Source organism: Sus scrofa, chromosome 3 (assembly GCF_000003025.6).
Source record: "Sus scrofa isolate TJ Tabasco breed Duroc chromosome 3, Sscrofa11.1, whole genome shotgun sequence".
NCBI lineage: Eukaryota > Metazoa > Chordata > Mammalia > Artiodactyla > Suidae > Sus > Sus scrofa.
The window spans coordinates 127,315,959-127,341,108 of record NC_010445.4 but is presented as its reverse complement, the minus strand read 5'-3'; the positions used below and the strand labels follow the sequence as shown (position 1 = coordinate 127,341,108).

The window sequence follows — 25,150 nt, the reverse complement described above, 5'->3', positions numbered from 1 at the left end:
CTGCCAGGTGGACAGTAGACCTGGAGGCCAGGAGAGAACACAGAGCCCGGCTGGAAAAGCTCTGACCGTGGACCACGTGGCAAACGGGACCAGGAGGGGGCCGCATCAGCAGGACGGTGCGAGGGCCCAGTCAGGGTAGAGACGGTCCCACGTCACCATCGGATGGGAGACAGGTTTCAAAAGAAGGGTTCACTTGACTTGCTGGGGAAGCAGGTTTGCAGGAAGAAGAGGGGAATTTGCCTAAGTTTCTGCACCTGAGGGGTGGTAAGCACGGGCAATGGGTGGGGTGGGAGCGGGAGGAGGGAGACAGCTCAGCTCTACCCTGAGCAGGTTCCACTGGAGATGCTCCAGCCACACCGAGATGCTCAAAGGGCAGGTGGACGGACGGACGAGGCTGGAGCTCAGGAGAGAGGGTGGACTGGGGTCAACAACTTAGGTGACTTCGAGTATGGAGATGGCACTGAAAGCCAACGGAGGCACGTGACCACCTGGAGAAGATGGGAAAGTTCCAGGATGTGCTCTGGGGCACAGCACATGTCAGCGGTGAGGCGGGGATTCAGCAAAGGGGAGAGGCAGAGGGGCGGTAGCAGGACCTCAGAAGCACCCTGGGCCCAGGACCCCCAGAGCCATGGGGACCAGAGGGCTGGGCGCTGAGGTCAAGCCGCCTGCAACCTGAGGCTGGCGATGCAATCTGCCCAGATGAAGGGCGACCTGGCAGCAGGCCCGTGGGGGCAGCAATGCGAGAGGTCAGGAGGGAGGAGGGAAGGGGAGGGAGCAGGCGTCCTGCAGGGGGTCTTCCTGAGCTCATCAAGGGCTTCTCCCCCAGTTGGTGGGAAAGACCCAGCAGAGAGGGAGACGGTGACGGGGGACCGGCCGGGGCAACTGAAGCCGCACGGTTCTCGCATGAGAAAGAAGCCACTGGGCTGCAAGCGGGAGGGAAGCCAGCCTCAGCCTGGCCCGGGGTGGGTATCCCTGGGCACCGTGGAGGAAGGGTGCGGGCGGGTGGCGAGGTCCGGAGGTGGCAGAACAGAGGGAGGCGCGGGATTTCTCCCACCGTCCTCGCTCGGCCCTCTTCCGATGTTCCGGAGGCGCAGCGTGGACTTGAACTCAGTTTGGGGTTTTGCCGGGGCGGGGGGGTGGGGAGCAGGGGCTGAGCGCTGATTAACAAGTTGTTTCTGGGACGGACCAAGGACTCGCAAAGGTCCGGGGGCCCAGATCAAGTTAACCCTCATCAACTAAGTATATTCAAGTGTATATTTATCAATATACAAAGACTGACTAGGAGTTCCTGCTACGTCACAGTGGGTTAAGGACCTGGCTGCAGTGGCTCAGGTCACTGTGGAGGCATGGGTTTGATCCCCAGCCTGGCCCAGTGGGTTAAAGGATCCAGTGTTGATGCAATCTCTGGGCCAAGAATTTCCAGATGCTGCAGGTGCAGCTGTAAAATAAAAAAAGACTGACTATATCGAATATCAAAACAGAGTAATTTTAAAGATGGGGAAAATGAGAAGATTTTCAAGACATTCTGCCTGGGATAAAAGGGGAGCACCTAGGGTAGGCCTGCCTGCCACACAAACAATCCCATTCTTCCGGCAACCCGGCAGGTATTAGCTCTAGATGAACAGGAAACAAGGTATTTCACAGGAAGGTTTTCTTGAAATAACACGAGCATCTCAACTCTAATTATATGAGGTGAAGACAGGCCCTGACAAGAAATGAAGCTATTCCTTAGACGCATCAACGGAGGACCTGCCATAAATGAACTGGAGGGAGAGAATTCCTCAAATACCGAGAAGCTCCTGCTGGCTCTTCATTATTTCAAAACGTGGCACGTGGCACCTGTGTGCTAGGCCAACCTGCCGTTTAAACCCAGCACCTGCCATGACGTTATTGGTCTACAGACGGCAACTGCGATTACTCCCTGGAATGAGCAGAGACCGTGTGCCCTTCCTGTGTCTTCAGGGACGCAGAGCCTCATGGCAGAGACAGAAACGTTCACAGGCAGCTTCGTGGTACACAGGAGGCGACGCTGTGTGATGTGAAGCCTTAGGAAGGGGTGCCTGGCCCCGGCCCAGCCAGATTTGGTGGCCGGAGGTGTGGAGAGGGAAGAAGGTTTGGTTTTCATGGACCCAGCCTCTCGGAGGAGGACGAGCGAGGCTTGGCCGTAAGTAACCGGGTGTCCCCGGCAGGGACAGTGCCAACGACGGCAGGAGACAACTTAACGGCACGCACCTCACTGCCAAGCTTCTCTGTGAGGGCGTCAGCTCTTCGTTCTTCCGAAACATCCCTGAGAAACAGAAACAGGCAGGTGATCAACGCTCACATCTCTCAGCAAGATGCTTTTCCCATCCACACTTGCATCACTTTCGTCACCTGAAATTCATGCTACAAGCACAACTGTGGTAGATCGGTTTGGTGTCACTGGCCCCCTGCTTTCTCAGGACAACAAAGGCTCAGGCATGGGAAAGGGCCATCATGTAACCCAACACCTCTGGCTCGGCGTAAGACAAATAACACGCGTCACAGAACTAACGTGACCCGTTTCTAGAGGAAATCATTATCACATTTAAAAATTCCCCGATGCCAGCATATTTAATGGTACATGTGATGACTTTTCAGAAGGAGGCGTTAAAACATGATGGGATGACCCCGCTGACTGAGCTCAGTGGTGTGGATTCAACGCGCAGCAGAAAGCGAGGGGTGAATCCTCACTCCTCCGGGACTCTGGTGAATGACACGGTCCCCCACAGGCCAGCTCTATCCACTTCTTTACCTTGTCCTCAAACAGGAGAACCTTACCTGTGATTACACATCACCTGACTAAATCTGAACCCCAACGGAAAGACCAGAGGGAGGTCTAAGTTAAGAAGCAACATCGCGGTTCGGGGCTGGCACATGCAGGCAATTGTACATGGAATGGATGGCCAGCAGCGACCTGCTGTCCGGCACAGGGAACTCTACTCGAGAGGCTGATAACCTCCAGGGGAAAGAATCTGAAAAAGGATGGAGGTGTGTGTGTACCACGGGGCCCGCTTTGCTGTACAGCAGACACAACACTGCAAATCAACTCGACGTCAATGAAATTAAAAAGAAAAGCAGCAACGCATTTCAAGGGTCCTGAGCAGATGCCCCAGGGCGGGTGATGGCTCCAGTGAGGCTGGAGACCCAGCACCACCAACGAATGACTCTCTCTCTGCAGAGCGTGCTCCTTCCGTCTTTGAGGAAGCCAGAGTCTGGACTGTTAGCATTTGCCATGGCAAGGTGTTCATGCATCAGAGGCATGGAATACGAACATATAATATTGACACTGAAAGGCCGTGTAAATGCGTGTGTGTGTGTGCGTAAGTACAAGGGAGGCGGGCGGGGGGGAACTAAGTTCTAATGAAAACGCAACACAGAAATGAAGCAGGGATGAGTAAAACTTGACCTATACCAAAGGTCTACTTCCTTTATAGTTTAAGTTGCCACGAATGGAGGAAAGGAATCTGACTAGTATCCATGAGGTTGAGGGTTCGATCCCTGGCCTCGCTCAGTGGGTTAAGGATCTGGCATTGCCCTGAGCTGTGGTGTAAGTCACAGGCACGGCTCAGATCTGGCGTTGCTGTGGCTGTGGTGTAGGCCGGCAGCTGCAGCTCCCCTTCAACCCCTAGCCTGGGAACTTCCACAGGCCGTGGGTACGGCCCTAAAAAGGAAATAAATAAATAAGTAAACTTGCCACTAATGTGGGTTATGTGAATCACACTGTTTTCCTTTGCTTTTGTCACTGAACTGAAAGCAAAATTAAGAATAAACAGTGTAGGAAGTTCCCTTGTGGCAAAGCTGGTTAAGGATCTAGCATTGTCATTGCAGTGGCTCAGGTCACTACTACGGTGTGGGTTTGATCCCTGGCCTGGGAATTTCCAAATGCTGCAGACATGGCTGCAAAGAAAAAAAAAAAAAAAAAAAGAAATAAAAAATTTTTTGAAAAAGAAATAAACCGCGAAGGAAAATGATGAGGCTTGAACAACCTTCAGCAGAGTTAAACATTTTCCCCTGTCTTACCTCCATCCCCTTCCTTCTTCTACTAGCAGAAAGTTAACAGTAGCATCTCAAACCAAAGATTGTCGGAATAAAATTTTTTTCAGTGCCGATAAATCAATTTCCAAATTCTTACCATCGTGGATTTCACAAGCCAAACTAGTGATCTTCTGGGTAATTATCATCATTGGGCTGTGACAAAATAAAAAGATAAATATTTTCAAAGAAGAAATTTAAAATAGAATTTATTCTGCTTACCTGACTACAAAATCCTGACATTTTTTAACATTAAAAAAAGACCCCAGGGGATTTCAAAGAGAACTCGGGGGCTGCTGTGTCGGGGGTGGGTCCAGGAATCTGGGCCTCCTCTGAAGGCAGGAGGGGAGGGAAGGGAGGGGGGAAGGAGGGAAGAGAGGGGAGGAAAAGGCTCCTCTGAAGGAGACCCCAGGTGAGCAGTGACAGTGACGCTGCCCCTGGACCCCGAGGCCAGCACTGGGCAGCACGCAGGCACCAGACCCGGCCCAGCTCCTGATGCTGCCTTAGGGCCTTTCGGCTGCTGGGCTGCCTTTTACCCCAGGGCTAAGGTTCAAGGAAAGTAAGTTGCCTGGGAAAGGAGGACTCAGTAGGAAATTAAAGGCGTGTGGGTGAGAACGGGGGAGCAAGACAGAAAGAAGGAAATGAGAAAAAGATACAGGACTGTGCCCAGGTCCCTATTCCAGAAGCCCAGCCAAGGGGGGCAGCTGGGGGGCTGTTAAAACGCCCGGGAGCCTCGCCTCGGGCTCACAGACCAGGGCGCAGGGCACCCTCTACAGAAAGAGGACGTCAAACCTGTGTCACAGGGAGAAAAGGGCAATCGTTGCCCGTGTTTCAGCAGCTCTAAGGGAACGGACAGCTCGGGAAGGAAAAGGAAATGCACGGAAGAAACCTCCAGGCTACAGTGCAGCCGTTACATCCTTACAGACATTGGTATAAATGTCTGGATCAGTATCAACCCTGAGGTCCTCGATGATATTTGTGGCATCTCAGTGATGTGTGTTGGCTCCAGGAGACCTTGAACTCTGCCTGCCGGGGGGGAGCAGCGGGGCTCAGACCCACGGCAAAGACCCTGTGTTCTCACCTCCCCCAGGGCTCAGAGCACAGGCGGCCACTTTCCATAAAACGCCAGCATCTTTCCACAGGTAAAGACGGGAGGTGATCTCTCACCACGTCGGCAACGCCACCAAGGGTCTGTCTTAAACGGTCCAACTGCTGGCAGCAAGATGCACAGACCTGGGTCCCCGGGAACTTAGAGCTCATTCCCTCACATCCCAGGCAGGATCTCATTAAAAAAACTGACAGGGCTCTTCAACGCAGAGGCGGAGAGGGAGGAGATTCCTCCTGGGTGCCCTTCCGAGTCAGTTCTTCCGCTTACACCACTCGCTCTCAGGAAGTTATTCCCCAGCCACCCTAGCCCCAGGCTGCTTTAAACACCCGGTTGCCATTGCAACTTTGCAAGCTCTTTCACCAACTTTCAGGGTTATAAAAATGCCTTATAATTTCTAATTCCCTGAGGGAAAAGAATCATTTTTCTCACCCTGCCTAATTATCTTCAGAGTTTAGCTCAAAAAAGAATTATATATTATATACCCTGCAGGGAACCCTCCTACACTGTGGGTCGGAATGTAAGTTGGTGCAGCCACCATGGAAAACAGTATGGAGGTGCCACAGAAAACTACAAACGGAGCTGCCATATGATCTAGCAATCCCATTCCTGGGCACACATCTGGACAAAAGTGTAATTGGAAAAGATATGGGCACCCCTATGTTCACAGCAGCACTATTCACAACAGCCAAGACATGGAAGCCACCCAAGTGTCCGTCGACAGAAGAATGGATAAAGATGTGGTGTGTATACACACACACGCACACATATACACACACTGGAATACTACTCAGCCATAAAAAAGAATGAAATAATGCCATCTGCAGCAACATGGATGGACCTAGAGATTATCATACTAAATGAAGTAAGGCAGACAGGGAAAGACAAACACCATATGATACCACTTATATATGGAATCTAAAACATGATACAAATGCACTTACTTGCAAAACAGAAACAGACTCAGAAACAGACTCACAGACAGAGAAAACCACCTGACAGTTACCAAAGGGGAAAGGGGGTGGAGGAAGGATTGGGAGTTTGGGGTTAGCAGACACAGGATAGCATATATAGGCTGGATAAACAAGCCCCTACTATCTAGCACAGGGAACTACAATCAATACCCTATGATAAACCACAATGGGAAAGAGTATGAAAAAGAATACAGGCGTTCCCATCGTGCTTCAGGGGAAACGAACCCGACTAGCATCCATGAAGACAGATTTGATCCCTGGCTTCGCTCAGTGGGTTAAGGATCTGGTGTTGCCGTGAGCTGTGGTGTAGGTCGCATTCGTGGCTTGGATCCCATGTTGCTGTGGCTGTGGTGTAGGCCGGCGGCTACAGTTTCAATTCGACCCCTAGCTTGGGAACCTCCATATGCCGCGGGTGTGGCCCTAAAAAGACTAAAAAAAAAAAAAAAAGAATACAAATATATGTATTACTGAATCACTCTGCAGAAATTACTACAACATTGTAAATCAACTATTTCAGTAAAATTTTTAAAAATAAATACATTTCAGCTCTAAATTTTAACTCTCATATCACCTTGAAACATGATAAAAAACAACTGATAAAATAATTACTAGGTTTATTTTACCAACTCAGTGACAAACTAAACTGTTAGGCCAACACACAAAAGATGTTCAAAAAGGCAGGTGTATGCTTTCTGGGAGCATGCCCTTCCTGTGCCCACAGCTACCTGGTGGCTCCTGCAATTTCTACCTCTCAGGTGTGGTCTCCTGGGGGGCCGGGGGTGTGAGGCTGTACTACTGGGTCCAAGAATGAAGCTCGCTAACAGAGATGGAAAGAAGGCGGGGGCAGAAACAAATGCTCCAGACCCTCCCCAAGAGTCGCTCCCTCCACTGACATTCTCTTCCCAGAGCTGCTGTGCCAGGATGGCCCGTCCCCTGCTTCAGGTCTCAGCTTAACAGTCGCCTTGTGCCGGGGAGGGTGCAGCTGGACCCCAGGAAGCCAGCTCTGCCCAAATGTGACACACGCCCTCCACTTCATCTCAGCTCCTTCAAAGAACTGTTCACATTCGTGGTATTTCATTTATCCAGTTACAGCAGTGTTGAAAATCTGTCTTTCCTTTCTAGAAGGCCCATGAGATAAGGCGCTAGCCGTCTTTTCCACCACGGACTCGCCAGCACCCAGCACAGCGCCCGGATCAGGATACGCGCTGAGTAAGTATTTCTAAAAATACCGAATGAGCCGAGTCTTCTGAGGGTGCAGTCAGGATCCGCTACCTCTTTTGTAGGCTGATGACATGCCTCCCACCCATCCAGTCTCATCTGTGCTGGAAAACCGTCACCAGACGGTTCTGTGATGATTCCTGTATTTCTCTGCCACCCCCAAATCCACGGACTACCTAACAGCCTTGTCTACCCGGCGCCGCCAGGCGCCGTCAGGCACCGTCAGGGGTGTTCTTGGCACGTACTTGGGTTCAGAGTTCTGACTGGTTGGCAAAGAGCCTCATGTCACTTTCCGTCTGCGGTGATCACAACCCCGAACGTTTCCTTGGGTGTTAAAGGCGTGGCTAGTCCACCGCCCCGGGTCCAACCTGTCACGGGGTGGCGTCGGGGGTGGCGAATGAGAGAGTAAAATGACAGAAGACAGAGCTGTTAGAGTGACTTTGCAGGAGCGCTTTACGGATGCAAGCAGAAAAGTACGGCAGGGCGGGGGCGGGCAGGGACGGGGACCACGGAGGGCTGAGCACAGCGACGGAGGGGAAACGGGACAGGTGAGTCCAACACAGGCGCCCACGTGGCCGGGAGGCAGCCTCACCCGCTGCACCGAACCCGGGGCGCAGAGGCAAAAAAACGCTTCCAAGCAAAAGCGATCCCCAGATGGGCTGCAGTGGGTCTTCTGACGAGCGCGTCTTAGTCATAAATATCTGGATGGCGACAATTCGAGTGACTCCCTCAACACCCCTTACACCTTTAGTGACACTTCAGCTACCTGTTTGCTTTGCACCTGGTGGAGCTTCGACTATCTAATCGCTGCCCCCGTCCTAGAAAGTCTGAGATAACATGGCATGAGTCAGAAAGACTCTCCTGTTTGCTGGGCGGAGGCTGCGAGATGCGGACGAGGTCAGGGCCTGGGTGCAGCCGCCCGCACCCACTGTGTGACGACATCACTAGATTTAGGTAGAACTACGGGTATCTTCTCTCAGTGCTAGGAATGCAGAAAAATATGGAATCTTACAGAGGAAATAGTTTCAGGTAATCTTTTTAAAAATACTGACCAGATGTGAAGAACTAAAAAAACTCTAGCGTTCTTAGACTTTTTAAAAAAGATACAAATGAACTTTTTTTGTTGTGTTTTAAAACGTTTGCATGCATTTTTTTTTCTCTACAAAGAATGAGAATAATAGAATTTAGTTCCACCATACAGGAAAGCTCTAGTTAAACATTCTGAGAGACCGATTGCTAAAAAAGAACCACCAACTCTCTGGACTGTTCCATTATCTCCGGGAGATAGCTCAACTCCAGACACACCCGTATGTGAATGCCACAAAGCAACCAAGAGGTAAAGCAGCCAACAGGTAAAAGGTGAGTGTGCCGTCAGGGTACAGGTGCCCCGACAGCAGAGCAGCTGCGACTTCCCTCCCCGAGGCGTCTCTAAGCACACAGGTGCGCGCTCCTCTACAAACAGCAAACCCGCTAAAACCAATAAACCCACAGACCTAGGGCCAAAGGAACGCACAGTGAGAGAGAACAGAAAGGCTGCCTCGCCCTCCTCCATTCATTCACTTTGCCCTCTCATCCGAAACCTGCAATGCACCAGGCTGGAAACGCAGCCCTGAGCAGGACAGCAGCTGCTCTGCTCTGCATAGGGAAGGGGTGGGTAGGAAATGAACGAACAGGTAAGTATGTCGTAGAGCAGATGGCGATCCGTGCTGAGCAGGAACCAAGTGGGGTGGGGAGAGGGAGCGCCAGGGTGCAGGCGAGGCCTGGCCTCGCCCAGCGGGTGACACTGAACCGAGAACCTGCATCAGGGAACCAGCCCTGGGGGCCTGAGGGAAGGATCTTCCAGGAAGAAAGGAAAGCAGGTCCACCTGCCTGCTGGTGGAGGGTGCCTGGCCTGGGGGCAGGCTGGCCACGATGCCGATGCGACTGCAGCCATAGGGACAGGAAAAGAGCTGGAGGGCAGACCGGCAGCGGGTCAGATCCAGCAGGTGCTGTGAGGACACGGGCTGTGACCTGAGGGAGCCTGGGCACCACGGGAGGGTGACAGGCAGAGAGAGAACTGGTTTGGTTTTCCATGGAGAAATTCTGGCTCTGGGTGGAAGAGACCGTGCGGCAGCGCCCAGAGGTGGGTGGGGCTGGGGGCTCGGAGTCGTGTGACAACCACCGGCTGGTGGAGAAGACACAGGATTTGAGGGTCTGACACGGGATCGGATGCAGGCTGGGAGAGCTGAGGCCACCGAGGTTTTCGACCAGAGGAACTGAACACAGGATGGAGCAGGCTGAGGACTGCGGGAGCCCCCCGGGAAGGGGCGTCGACAAGGTCCGCGTGAGGCGCCCACGACAGCCCGGGGAGGGGGGGGGATGCGGGGACCAGACAGCGGCCCGAGGCAGCAGCCAGGCCCCGTCCCGACCCCACGGCGTACCAACTACTCAACTCTCCCACCGCATTATCACCCACCAACACAGCCTCCGCGTGGATTCAGGAAAACAGTGATGGGTCAAACACCAGGAACCATCTCAGACACAAGTCGGACAAAACCTTCCTGCATTGATTTACTAACTTTGGCCGCACCCGGGGCAGTAGAAGTTCCCGGGCCAGGGAACGAACCGGTGCCACAGCCACGACCCGAGCCACTGCAGCGACAGCTCAGGATTCCTAACCCCCTGCACCACCGGGGACCTTCCCAAGCCTTCGATAATAAACACAGGAGGGCAACTCGGCAAAAGACAAGGGGCCGTCACACTAACGAACCGTAAAGGGCGGACTCCGAGGCGCTTCCTCACCAGCACGGGACCTAAATGGGTCTGTAAATCGCCACAGAAAAGAGCCTTCATTGCCAAAGAGACCGCTGAAGAAATGTGTAAAGAAAGGAGACATGACTTCACAGAGGAAAACCGGAGTTCCCGTCGTGGCTCAGTGGTTAACGAATCCGACTGGGAACCATGCGGTTGTGGGTTTGATCCCTGGCCTCGCTCAGTGGATTAAGGATCCGGCATTGCTGTGAGCTTCGGTGTAGGTCGCAGAGGCAGCTCAGATCTGGCGTTGCTGTGGCTGTGGTGTAGGCCGGGGGCTACAGCTCTGACTGGACCCCTAGCCTGGGACCCTCCATATGCTGCAGGTGTGGCCCTAAAAAGACAAAAAGACAAAAGAAAAGGAAGACCAAGGAGGAAACACCTCGACCCGGAGTCATTTCATCTGTGCCTTTAACAGCGGCTGGACTGGAGACCTTCGGGTCGGGTGGGAAGGGTGTGCCCGGTGCAGAGTCAGGTGGGCAAGAGCAGGAGCCCGAAGGCAGGTGCCACCGCATCCTCGGAGGAGCCGGGCTGCGCGGGGAGGGGCGCCCGGCACTCGGCCCCCAGAGCCAGTGAGCCGCTTTCCAGAGTCTAAGAGGACATGCAGATTCCTGATAAATATCACTCGACCACAGCGCTTGGTGAACGAACATGAATCAGGGGAAAGGGCTCAAGCGGGGTGAGGAACAGACAAAGCAAAGCCATCACAGAGCCACGCCTGCTTCCCCCGGGTTACTCGAACTTCAAGGGGTGGCGGCTGGGCCAGTGGTGCCTCTGAACGAATGTAGGTCAAGGTGTCTGGACACCCCCCCAGGATGAAACAGGATAAAGGGAACACGAGGGCTTATCAGCTGAATAATTTACGCCAACCCTATTTACAACTAGTTTAGGGGCAGAGCAGAGAGGAGGCTGGTAAAAGCAGCAGGGTCCTTCCAGGGCTTGGCTCAGGGAGCACAGAGATGGGAGGAAGCTTCCGGACTGGGCTGTCTCTCCAGTCTTATACTAACGTCACCTGCAACTGTCCTTAGCGTCAGGAGGAACACACAGTACTGCACGTGCTCAGAAAACCTCGGCTGAATGAACACCCGGAGGCTTCCGGGGATAAAATTCTCACTGAACCCCGATACTATCTGGTTGGCTCTAAAACATACTCTTGATTTGAATGACAATATGTCACAGAGATCTTTTGGGGAGGATGCATGAAGCAGCCCTTCAGCTCTGAAGAAATCAGCATATTCCAATCAGAACTCATTATCTTCCTTCCTCCCCGCAGGAAACTCTGTTTCTGCTCCCATCTACAGGCAGGCAAGCATCTGCCTCTCCTTTGCCGTCTCAATACCATTTACCAAATAACTGAGAGGGCTTTCCACCGATCCCCCACCTGCATTCTGTACATCTATTTCCCAGACTCACAGGCTCGTTTCTCTCTATGAGCTTCTTGGATTTGTCTATTTCTCAGCCAGTCTTATAATATTTAAGTCCCGCTATCTTACCAAAGGTAGTAGGTTTTTATATTAAATTTGCTTCTCTCAAACACTTCTAGAGGAACGTTTCAATCTGTTCAGTTTCCTTCAACACCCCAACCTGACCCACATGACATCTACAGATTGACTAGAGAAGAAGGATCATCTTTATAATACCGACTGTTACTCAGAATAAGCAAGCTATTTCTCCAGTTCGTCTTCTTTCAGATCCTACTGTAAAGTTGCAGAGTTGTCTGAGCAGTTTTCTGCATTTCTTCTTACATGTATTTCTAGATTGTTCATGGTTTTACTGCTTTTGAAATTAGCATCCTTTTTCAATTACATTTTCTAAGTGGCTATTGACATAAAGGAAAGCTATTTGATTGTTTTATACTTCCCTTCTACCTATTTTCTGAGTCCAACATGAACGCTAATAACCCAGCTTTTCAACCTTTCTGCAAGAAGCGGCTTCTATTAAGAGGCAAAGTCTCTTTTATCTAATCGACATTTTAAGGGTGTCTGTATCTATCCATCTACGCACACACAATATCAGTGTCCCACAACTCACACAACTAACACCGCCCAGGACAAAAGAGCTCGCAGGTGATTCCTCAGCAAGCCTGGCTTCACTTCCTGCCCTTCTAACTTTGGGGCAACGGGACAGCTTAGCACAAAGAATGGGTCTCTTCGTGCAGTTCTCCCTCCTTGAGAGCCAGCGTCCGGGTGGCTGTCGTACTTACCTTCATCAGGACCAAGTCAGGATCCTTTCTGCTCACGTAACACGCTCAAGGCTTCTCTTCTGCGCCCATTTAAACGACGACAACAACAACAAGACGGGTGCCCTTTAACTTAGTTTGGCCAGGGTGGTCCCCTCAACTTGACCTGCCTCTGTCTAATCTGTGTCAGTTCACGGATTAACGGTCACATGTTTCCCCCCAAGGGATAACAATTACATGTTAAACTGGGGGTTTTGTATCAGGTTGTCCATCTTTAAAATGCTATGTTGTTGTTCTTCGAAATACTTCAACATTTTAAATTATATTCAAATATGTAAATGAGAATTTTAATTGCGGTAAAACACTTAAGCCACATCACACGCCCTCTGTTCGCAAGGTAAATTATCCACTAAATTGCAGGGTCAGGTGACTACTTTTTCCAGTGGAATGGGAGAAAAAGTGGCAAGCAGACGCACTCTCTTTGCTCAGCTCACCCCACACACGCCCCTCCACCAACTTCATCAAGAGGACTCCGGGACCCCGAAGGACGTGGGGCCGCAAGAAAGGAGCCTGGGTCCCTGAAAGACTGACTGTGCTGAGCAGAGGTCTCCTCCTCAGTGGCTGTACCGTAAGCGAGAGACCTTCATTAGGTAACGTCACTGAAATTCTGTCGTGTGAAGCGTAGTCAGCCCATCGTAACTAGAGAGTGACAAGAGTTGAGCAAAGCAGATAAGGGCAATGAAAAAGAAAACGACCGAGACGGAAAGGAAGGAAGAAGCATTACGAGGCTCCAGCACACTCTGGGCTTCACGTGTCCGTACTTGTACCAATCCATACCACTAAATTCAATTCCGCTATGTGAAACGGCTTATTCAAACTGGGGGTTCAAAAATATAAGCAGCTAGTTTCTCCTGTCATTATCCTGGGATGACAACATGTGACCTGGCTTCCCTCTTCAAGTTCACCAAGATTTTCAAGGTGGCCCAATGTATTTACTGAGTCTACTCAATAGCTCTCTTCCGCCAAGAATTCCTGATATTTATAAACTACAGTGCCAGCCTTTATGCTTCCTGTCTGAATTCCAGATGTACTTCTCAATTCTATTCAATGTATTGCTAATTTGTCTACTTTTTTTTTTGGCCACACCTGCTGCATGCACAAGTTTCCAGGCAAGGGATGGAACCCAAGCCACAGCAGCGACCTGAAATGCAGCAGTGACAACACAGATCCTTAACCTGTTAAGCCACCAAGGAACTCCAGTCTAACTAGTCTTTTTGGTGTATTAAATCAATTTTGTTTGGCTTGGTTTCGTTTGTTCTTTTGGATGCAAGCTCCTTTCATCCAAGCCTATTTTTACAATCTTAGTTTAATAAAAGTAAAAGCCACTTTGATCTCATTAAGGAGAAAAAGAGATTTCATCTTTTAAAAATTCTCTTGTTTCATAACAGTGATTTTTCTCTAAGCTCATATAACTAGTCCTTTTTTTTTATTGTTGAACTTTTTTTTTTTTCAGAGATGCCATGATTTGCTTTGTTTTGTTTTTATCCATTTACTTATCCTTAAATAAGGATTTACTGGTCATTATTTATCTTGGCCAGGTGACTCAAGACGGATCTAAAAGCAGCTCCTCTGTATCTTGCTGCATCGAGAAAGCTGTCAGGCTGACATGAAGACGACAGGGTCCCCGCCCGGTACCCAGGTGCTGGCAGGTGTTGCTTTATAAAGGTGATGAGCGAGTTCATTCATGAGGACCTGGGCCGCATTTATCTCATAAAAGACACTCGGTTTTGAGACAGGAAAAATACGCATCCAGTACCAAGGAGGGACTAAAATCTCCTTTGAAGGAGTAAGAGCCAGAAAAGTTATTTCGACCACTCAGTAGAATACTTAGCATAAGTAAAACATTCCTTTTAAAAGTGAGGTGCACAGAGTGAAAACACATGTTCTAGTGCCTCCTCCAGGACATTCAGACTGACCGAAGCTATCGGCCTAAGGACCTCAAGTCCAGAGAAAGTCCCCCAGGCTAAGAAGCAAGAACGAGAAATTAGATGTTCCCCAGAGGCTGGTGAACCAATTGTACAAGAGAGATTCCACAGAAGAGAAGGAAGGCGGGGTGGGGGGGGGAGAGGAGGAAGGCGGCGGGGGGGGGGGGGGGGAGGAAGGAGGGGAGGGGAGGGGAAGGGGGGGAGAGAGAGGGAGGGTGACTAACAAGGACACTGGCTCAAGGAGGCTGATTTTCAATAGTTATAAGTGACTGCAGACATTTCTAACAGAATTAGAAAATGCTTCCAATAACAGAATGCCATACAACAAATATCCATAGATTTAGGAATTTTACATAAGTCAATTTAAAAAAAGCAGGTTATTTCTGTGACTTTACATAATAGCACTATAAAAGACCTCTTTACAAGAAGAAAAATGCTAAATTCATAAAAGACTTGTCAACGAAGAGAGCTTTTCATTTGAACTACGAAATGCAACTGTAGTTTGTCCTTTAACCAACATGTTAGAACAAACAGGCTACTGACGGTTTCATCTTACCCCGAAAAATCCGCAGAATATTGTCCGTAGTCAAAGATATAGACTCTAGTGACCTGGCACACGGTGAGGTATCCCAGCGCAAACACAAAGCAGTATCTGGAGAACAAAAATAAGCTGGATTAGGGCGATCAAAAGATTTATTGTGTCAAACAATACATTTTGAGCTCCCTTGTTAACTAGAGATATTGTTTGAAAATGCAACATTACTAGATCTGCTCCGCAAACAGCTGTCTTTAATAAATTATAAAAACTCTTTACGAGCGTCTGCTTCAGTGCCCTGGAATTCTGTACCATCCAATGGTAAATGCATCTAGTTCCTATCTTTCCTCATTTTTTTTCCTCCGGAAAAACCTCCGTACGCCAAATTAAATAACTCAAAGTCGAGTTCACAGCATAAACCTGAATGTGGCGAGTACTGGGACCTGTTACTCATTCTTCCTTCTTTCCAGAAAACAAAATCTGGCATGAGAAAATTTGGCTAACATATACCTTAAACACGGTCTTAGTAGGATTTTAAAAACGTGTCCTCAATCACATAAAATCATAAACTGTGGATCAAGCGGCACGTGCCCACATTTTATAACCATCAACATTCAGTCAGTTTCCGTCTTAAGACGCCTGGGAGAGTCCTCAATCCCTAAAAACATGGTGTGGGAAAAAGAATCTACACATCAATAGAAGAGAACAGAAACCCAGAAGCCGACTCTAGAACATACAATGCTGCAGAAGATGAAGGCTGCAAGGCAAATCAGCAGGAATGGCTGGACTATCACCTAACCGGTTAACAAGTCAACAGTTTGGGTGGGGGCGAAAGGAGCGCTCCCTCCGTCTAAACAAGACAGACACAAGAATTATACATACAAGATAAAGCCAAAACACACAGGGGCTGTGGGTAAGTATTCAACATTCTCCAATGTGTAAAGGACTTTCTAAACATATACAATACGGAAGAAATCAAGAGAAAAAAACCAATGTATTTGGCTAAGTTACAATCTTAAACTGCTCGTGTAGGCAATTCAGGTGGCTTTATGAAGGGGTCCTTTCAAACTTTAGACAAATAGGTAATTTCAACGAAAAAAGGAGGAAACCTTCCTACTTCAAATGATTTTTTTCTTCTTTTTTTTAAATGGTTGCATCCTCAGCCTATAGAAATTCCCAGGCCAGGGACTGAATCCAAGCTGCATCGGCAACACCGGATCCTTTAACCCACTGCGGCGGGCGAGGGATTGAATCTGCACCTCCTCAGTGACCTGAGCCACAGCAGTCAGATTCCTGACCCGCTGGGCCACAGCAGGAACTCCCTCCTTCAAATGATGACAGCGTTTATTCCTGACAGCTACGGCATCCTCGCACGCAAAGCACTGACAGAGCAAACGGCGGAACTTTAAAAACCATGGGACAGACTGCACTTTCCAAAGGCTGCAAGAACGTCCCAGTTCCTGTGTTCTTCTGCACCTGCTGTTCCCTCGTCCAGAAGAAGAGTCTCTTCTTCTACCCACTTCCTAACCACGCTGAGTCCGGGCTGGCCCCTGACTGCGCTGGCCAGGTGCCTACGGCAGAAGGAACACGCTGCCAGTTCAGGCGTCGCCTGTCATTAGCCCGGAGGTTTCTAGGTCCTGCCTTTTGGAAGATGTTTGACAGGAAAGCAGCACGACCGTCCCAAGAACCCCGCACAGAGGCTCTGGAAGAAGGGGTGTCAGAGGGAAAAGTGCCAGGAAGCACTGGTCTTCAGCTGTGTCACGGGCAGAAGCTGCTGGCAGGTGACTATGAGATGTCAATTCAGTTGACCTGTTCCTGGATTCCTGACCCACAGGATCACAAGCATCTTAAGCCCCTGCATTCTGATGGAGTCTCATGATAGAAATGGGTAAGGGAAAGCAGGGTGCCACCTCAGGACGAAGCTAAGACACACTCACTGGCTTTAGGACAGGTAGCAGGTGGCAGCAAGAAAGGTCTGGAGAGATTTGCTAAATGAGGCCCCCCTGAAGGGCAGGAAGCAAAGTGGAACTGGAGACAGAGGCAGAAACTGGGGTCCCTGCTGCCCACTGGGACGTGGAACGTGAGAAGCAGACCCAGTCAAAGCACCCGCAAGTGTCTTTCGGGTGCATACGGCAAAGGTCTGAGGAGTGACGAGCTGAAAAGGCAAAGTGTGCAGGGTTTGAAGAGAGCTTAGAAAATACGGAAAGGGCTCAGCACAGTCTTCTCTGCTGGCAAAACATTCTTAAAGTAATCAGGATAAAGGTGAAGTCGAAAGGACCCTTTTCTTGCCCTTTTTTTTAAATTAACAGATGCAAACTATTGCCTTTGGAATGGATAAGCAATGAGATCCTGCTGTGTAGCCCTGGGAACTATGTCTGGTCACTTGTGATGGAGCCTGAGAATGTGAGAAAAAAGAATGTATACGTGTATGTGTGACTGGGTCACCTTGCTGTGCAGCAGCAAATTGACAGAACACTGTAACCCGGCTATAGTGGAAAAAATAAAAATCATTATAAAATAAACATAAATAAAATAAGTAAATAAAAATAAAAACATATAAATAAATAAATAAACATTTCTGGCCATGTCCGTGGCATGTGGAAGTTCCCAGGCCAGGGATCAAACCTGAGCCACGGCAGAGACCTGAGCCACTGCCTAAGGGAACTCCAAGTCAGGAGTATCCTTGGTAACACCCCACAAAGATTTAAGGGCACATATTTATTGAATCTCTCAGATTAAACAGAGAATTTCTGAGAACCTTAAAAATATCTCTTAGCCTCTTAGACTCTATCTGCTGGACAAGAACATTTTTTTTTTTTTGTCTTTTTGTCTTTTTTTTGTTGTTGTTGTTGTTGCTATTTCTTGGGCCGCTCCCGCGGCATATGGAGGTTCCCAGGCTAGGGGTCCAATCGGAGCTGTAGCCACCGGCCTACACCAGAGCCACAGCAACGCGGGATCCGAGCCGCGTCTGCAACCTACACCACAGCTCACGGCAACGCCAGATCGTTAACCCACTGAGCAAGGGCAGGGACCGAACCCGCAACCTCATGGTTCCTAGTCGGATTCGTTAACCACTGCGCCACGACGGGAACTCCAAGAACATTTTTTAGAAGCTTAAGGATACTGTCCCACAGCACTTTCAGAAGAAAATAAAAATAAGACGGGCACTTTCCTCAGGGCCTGTTGCATAACTTCACAGCCTTGTCACTGCTATGGCTCAGGTTCGATCCCTGGCCCCAGGACTCCCACGTGCTGTGAGCACAGCCAACCAATTTACGAGAGAGAGAGAGACTGTCCCAAAGAGATCTGTGGGTGCGGCTTTTGTCTAATGCAAGAGATTTATAATTAGATACATAGGAAGCCCACATCATTTTTAAGGGAATTATATGAGATTGGACTCAAAGAGAGAAACAGTTCAAAAGGAAAACAGATCCTTGGGTCCCAACTGTCTACGGTTAAGCAGCAGGCTCAAAAAAACTCTTTGACTGCAAAATCTGGCTATTTCTTATGAAAAAGGAAAGGCAGCTCAAGGTGTGGAATCAAGAGCCCAGAGGGTAAAGCCAAGAGCCACAAAGAACCACATGCAGAGACTAGGTCTGGGCCCTAATCAAGGAAGAGATAACAGCTGTCTGTCTGGTTTCACAGTTGCTATGGGCTGGGGATTGCTGAGTGACCGGCCTCCCTGTCCTAGCTGAACAAAAAGGTCTAAGAGAGTTACCCTGTCCCTGCTCAACACTGTATCTGAGCACCCCGGGGGCCCCCGAACTTGCCTCTTTAGCTTACTGGTCCTCAGCTAGAGAAGAACTGTACTTTAGGAACCACATCCAAGAAGCCTCATCCATACTCGACCTTAGGTGACAAGACAGACCTCTTGAGCTTGATGCCATAATGAGGTGAGATTCTGGGGATCTTGGCGGCAGAGTGTGTGAATTTTTTCTGTGGGATGAATGCATGTGAGTTGTGCGGGGAGAGATTGCCTCCGAAGGTCTCTGCCCCTAGGAACAGCCCTCCCCTTGCCCATGCAGCTCTGTACACCTGTACATCAAGAGACGGAATGCCCTCCTCCTCCCCCTGAGTCTGAGCTGGACTTCACAACTGGGCGTGCCAACAAAACACAATGAAAATGGCCTCCTGAACATCACGGCTAAGTCACAGCAAGTCTTGCTGCTGCTTCCTCCCAGGTTTCTTGGAATGCTTGTCTCCAGCACACACATTCTCCGAGCCCAGCCATCGACTGTGAGCTGCCCGCGCCCACATGAAGACGCCATGCGTAGGTGCTCCAGGCAATGATCCCAGCTGAGCTCCCAGCCAAGAGCTAACATCAACCGCCTGCCTTAGAGGGAAACGCTCCTGAATGTCCAGTGGCCATGCTTTCAAATAACGGCAGTTCCAGCCAAAACTTACTAACAACCATGAGAGCCCAGGTAAAAGTGGTCCAGCTGAGTCAATGCAACACAAAGAATCATGAAAAACAATGATAAATTGTTATTAAGCCACTAAATCTTGGGTGGTTTGTCATGCTGCACTAGATAATTAAAATAATTCCTGAATAAGAGTTTAGCACACTAAAACGAACTGCAATTTAAAACAAGATGCCTCGATGGAGTTCCCATCATGGCTCAGCAGTAACGAACCTGACTAGTATCCTTAACTCAGTGGGTTAAGGACCTGGTATTGCTGAGAGTTGTGGTGTAGGTCACAGATGGGGCTCGGATCTGGTGTTGCTGTGGCTGTGGTGTAGGCAAGCAGCTACAGTTCCAGTTCCACCCATAGCCTGGGAACTTCCATATGCTGTGGGTGCAGCCCTAAAAAAGACAAAAAAAAAAAAGAGAGAGAGAGAGAGAGATACTTTGGTGAAGTAGGGCTTGATAACCGCAAGAGTGATTCAATATAGGGAGACTACCAGCAATATGCATCACCATAGTGGTAAGTCAAACAGAAAAAAAGAAACAGTTATAACGGACACATAAAAAAGTATTTAATAAAATCCAATCATGTTTCCACAAAACAAATTTGAACTCTTAGAAAAATGAAGGGAAAGGATGCTTTCTTAAGGTTAAAAAGAACCATCACAACCTTCAGTACTTTGTCAGCCTTGAAACACTAGAAATTCATGGAGGAAAGCATACGAAAGTTTTTCAGGTGGGAAAGTAAATTACATTACAAAGGTATTAAATGTTCAAAACTCATCACTCCCCAGTTACTTCTTGACTTTTGCTAATTTTCTACGCTTATTGTTGTCATCATCCTCATCATTTGGATGCAGCACACAGCAGCTGGTGTGGCATCTTAGTTCCCAGACCCGGGACTGAACCCAGGCCGTAGCAGTGAACATGCCAAATCCTATCCACTGGACCACCAGGGAACTCCCTTATTTTCTCAGCTCTTGAGGTGATTTATGTTCTCTGAATTTGTGCAGCAGAAACAATATATAACGGTGAGCCATGAGCCTTCCCTCCCAATTCCACATGCGGGGGTGTCAGGTTAGTAGCTTTAAGTCCACCAAGGTGGAAGTACTGACACCTTGAAAACTGGTAAACACTATAAATCCTTTAAACCAGGGATCATCAAACTAAAGCCTGCAGGGCAAACCTTGCCCCTGTGTCTGCTTTTGTAAATGAAATTTCATTTGACCCCACCCATGCCCATTTATACACACAATGTCTAGGGCCGCTTTTTCCTGAGAAGAAGCTGAGCTGAAGACTTCTAAACGCACCCGCACGGCCCTCAAAGCCTCGCCTACTTACCATCTGGCCCTTTATAGAAAAAGTTTACTGGCCTGAATGAGAAGGAAGGAAGGAAGAGAAGGCTGACACATACCTGTTACAGTTTACAAAGGAGGTCATGACCTGTGGCCACTACACTGTGAATAGCAAAAAAAAACAAACAACAACAACAAAAAAAGAGGAACCCTTATTCTTCCAGGATTCAAAAACTAGCATTCAGTCCAGCAAAGAAGTTGCTCACATTATGGACAAACAGACTGAAGTGACAATATCTATCTTTACTGCTGCACTTTCAACTTACTAAGGCAAACAAAATTATCAACAGACTTTCGTGCGGGAACCGTCTTTGTTCATGATGTGAGCAACTTCTTTCTGGACCTGGACAGAATTTGTAGGCTAATTCTGTCCCATCACGTGTGAATTGCAACCAGAGATGAGGCATATGCGTCTGTCATGAAACTCTGAGGAGAGCGCTCTGAGGATCAGAGAAAAGGAGGGGACAGATGCAGCTGGTGTGGTGTGAACTCCTGCCCAGAATGTGGATCCGGGGGCCGCTGCCGCAACCACCTCGCCTCCACGAGGCAGCGAGCTGACAGGTGAAGATCAGCACTGCCGGGCAAGAGAAACCTGCTTCTTTGTTGACACTGGCGAGTGGCTGCCCGATGCCAACGTCCCCCAAATTTCAGTTATCTTTTCTCTGAGTGAGGCTGCAGGGGAGGGCGGTGGGGAGAGTCTCTGATTTCTCAAGTTCACACGTCAACAGAGCAGACATAGAAGCCAATACTCACGTGGGTGATATTCTTTTTTTTAAAGTACAGTCATTGTACAATGTTGTGCCAATTTCTGCTGTACAGCTAAGCGACTCAGTCATACATATATGACTCTCTCTCTATACACACACACGTTCTTTTTTATGTTATTTTTTACCATGGTCTATCCCAGGAGCCTGGATGCAGTTCCCTGTGCTACACAGTAGCACCCTGCTGTCTATCCATTCTAAATGGGACAGTTATGCATGATTTTCTTGCAAGTGCTGTGATCGGTGAATGAGTTTCACTGAATGTCCTTAAATAGAAAAATACACATGCACATAAAATCCAGACAGACCTCACCTAGACTTAGATAACGGCCCCATCACGTTTCACTCTTCCTGACTATGTGATCTTTAAAAACTTACTCGACTTCCAAACCCTGGTTCTCTGCCTTTGGAGGCAGACACACGGCATCCTAACTGTGTAACTCAACCGCTGTGGCCGCCTCCTCCCTGCAACTGACCGGTTCACAGGAGGGCGTAAAACGTAGGTCTGGTCAAGGAAACACGGCAGAGCTTCAGGAAAGGCTTTCTCCTTCTTAAAGCCTAACCCCTGCTACCGTCTCATCAACAAGCCTGGCAGCCACTTTTAGAGCTTATAAAAGGAGCTGGCCTCCAGCAAATATGCCGAGATGGTGAAAGAAAAGCTATTTAAATAAAACAAAAAGTAGAACTTTTGGGTGCCCTCATTCAAACCAGGAGTCACTGAGTTAACCAAAATGAGCTGCCTTGCCTCCAGACTTCCTGCTCTGAGAGGTAAATCTTTCTGTACTGTTCTACCCTTAGACCACGATGAGCTGGGATGTCTGCTCTCCGCAGCTCTGAAAAGCATCCTGTTCCTATTATTACTCAGAATGAAAATAAATCGGCAACATGTGAAGAGTCCCAGAGAGAACCTTTTTCTTATTCATTAAAATGGAAACGTTGAGTGACTGCCTCCACTTTAAAAAGAGAAGCCACTTCTAAAATACCCATTCTCTAGAAATTAGGTAAGAAGAGGAAATTGTTCAGGGGAAACCAAAGCGCTCAGGAGCCATGGGAACTAGTGGGCCAGAAATGCTGGGAACTGCAAAAGAATTCTTCCCAAACGAGGAAAACAGGCACCATGACCAAAGGGCTCCAAATCCTGATGGGACAAAAGACAAAAACTAATAAACGGGTATTTGGATGAGCGGAAATCAAATTAAACGGTTCACTTTCCAAGGGGCTGGAGTTCATATGGCTTTGGGTGCAGCTAAAATTCAGGAACGGCCTGCATGTCTGAGCAATAACTGTAATTTCTTTCTTTCTTTCTTTTTTTAATGGTCACATCCATGAAACATGGAAGTTCCCATGCCATTTGGAAGTTCCCATGCCAAGGACTGAATCCTAGCCACAGAGGACTCCTTTAACCACTGCTCCAGGCCAGGGATCAAACCCTTGCCTCAGCAGCAACCTGAGCCACTGCAGCTGGATTCTAAACCAACTGTGCCACAGCAGGAACTCTGACTTTCTCCTTATTTTGCCTTCCCTACTGTCTATTCTTTCTGTTTAGATGGAGCCGCTCACATACTGTGAATTGCAATTCAAAACAGAAAAGATGCATGTGGAGTTCCCGTCGTGGCACAGTGGTTAATGAGTCCGACTGGGAACCATGAGGTTGCAGGTTCGATCCCTGGCCTTGCTCAGTGGGTTGAGGATCCAGCCTCAGTGGGTTGCCGTGATCTGTGGTGTGGGTCGCAGATGAGGCTGGAATCCTGAGTTGCTGTGGCTGTGACGTAGGCCAGTGGCTACAGCTCCGATTCGACCTAGCTTGAGAACCTCCATATGCCGAGGTAAGTGGCCCTAGAAAAAGGCAAAAAGACAAAAAAAAAAAAAAAAGAAAGAAAAGAAAAGAAAAGAAAAGATGCAGTGAACAAACAGTGCTGGGACAACAGACACATATGCAGAAAAAAAAAAATAATTTCAACCCTTCCCTCACAAGACACACACAAACTCACTCGGCATGGCCCATAGACCTAAGCAGCAAAGCTCCAACTGTAAAACCCCTAGAAGAAAACATCCATAATCTTAGGGCAGGAAAAGACACAAAAAGCTCTAAAGCTTATTGTTAGACAGACCTCAGCACAACTTAAATGTTCTGTTTGTCAAGTGTCCCCACTGAGAGGATAAAAAGGCAAGTCTCAGATTGGGAGAAAATACCCACAATTCATACACCCAAGAAAGGACTTATATCTAGAACATAAAAAGAATGAATGGTAAGACAGTGATAAAATTCAAGTCAAGATCCCAAAAAAATGTGTCCCAAGAAAGAAGATGCACAATTGGTCGAAAATGCAAGAAAAGATGCCTGACGTCATCAGCTACGAGAAATCTACATTAAAATCATAGTGAGATACTGCTGTGCTCACATTACAATGACCAAGATTGAAAAGAGAGACAAAAGCCAGTGTGGAGGAGAATATGGAGCAACTGGTACTTTCACACATCGCCTGGAGGAGTGTAAAAACTCGGTATGGCCACTTTGGAAACGTCTGGCAGTTTCTTGTATGGCTAAACATTCTCTTCCCCTATGTTCCAGCAATTCCCCTCTGGGCATTTACATAAGAGAAACGAAGATGAAACGAACTTATCTATGAAAGGGAAATAGGCAGATAGAGAAAGCACGCTTACGATTGCGGGGGGGGGGGGGGGCGGGGGATGGAGAGGGAGTTGGGGGTTAGCCGATGTATCTATTAGACACATATGACTGAGTCATCCTGCCATAAGCCAAAAATTAACACAACACTGTAAATCAACTATACTTCAATAACATAAATTTTTAAAAAGAGAAAATAAGACATACATCCATAAAAAGACTTGTTCAAGAATGTTTTAGAAGTTTTACTCAAAATAATCCAAATTTTGAAACGATCCAAATGACTATTAATAAACAGGCTAAAGGATACAAAACTGTAGTCACACAACGGAAGGCTAGTCAGCAAGAAAAGGAACCAACTATTGATAAACACAGTGACATGGATAAACCTGAGAACATGAAAATGAATTTAAAAAGCCAGACACAGAGTTCCCGCTACGGCGCGGTGGGTTAAGAACCCAACTGCAGGGGCTCGGGTTGCTGTGGAGAGGAGGGTTTGATCCCCGGCCCTGCAGCGTGGGTTAAAGGATCCAGCATTGCCGTCGTTGAGGTATAGCTGGCAGCTAGAGCTTGGATTCAATCCCTGGCCAGGGAACTTCCATATATTGTGGGTCCAGCCATTTAAAAAAAAAAAAAAAAAAAGCTAGACACAAAAGATTCCTTACTACATGGTTTACTTTCTGAGAAATTCTAAAACAGGCAAACAAATCGATGGTGACAGAAAGCAGATGACTGGGTGCAGGGGGCTGGGCTGGAAGAAACGGGATGAAGGAGGCGACCCTACCTGGATTCAGATGGTAGCTCACACAGGTCTACACACCAGTCCGAACGCGCTGAACCGGTGGTTCTATTTTGCTTTAGGTAAATTACACCTAAACAAAGTTCATTTAAAAGTTATTTGGGGACAAACACGTTTTACAATCTGCTCTGCAGAGGCCTTGAGAGAGCTGGGGCCCTGGGGTTCAGTTCTCTTCTCCATTCACACCTATTTCCAAAAGGATTTCATTCCTTGCCGTGATTCTCCGCATCTACTGCCTACCGGCCGCCCGCAGATGTTCTCTCTCTAGGTGAGACATGTCTCCCAACCTCCAAATCCAAACATCCAACCAGCAAGGCTACCATCGCTCCTTGGATGCATAACGAGCATCTCGAATTTA

At 48.5% G+C, this 25,150-nt stretch overlaps 1 protein-coding gene across 5 annotated transcripts in view; it reads right to left on the bottom strand.

Annotated features, from left to right (window-relative positions):
- The window catches only part of MBOAT2 (membrane bound O-acyltransferase domain containing 2), a 121,647-nt gene that overhangs the window by 24,335 nt on the left and 72,162 nt on the right, over nt 1–25,150 (bottom strand). For 4 of the 5 annotated variants that reach the window (XM_021087873.1, XM_021087875.1, XM_021087876.1 and 1 more), the window contains 3 exons: nt 14,861–14,956; nt 4,154–4,209; nt 2,233–2,287 (listed from right to left, as the gene is read on the bottom strand). In XM_021087873.1, the coding sequence (XP_020943532.1) occupies nt 2,233–2,287; nt 4,154–4,209; nt 14,861–14,956 (207 nt within the window). The remainder of the gene's footprint in view (nt 1–2,232; nt 2,288–4,153; nt 4,210–14,860; nt 14,957–25,150) is intronic. The other variant, XM_021087872.1, reaches the window with a different exon arrangement.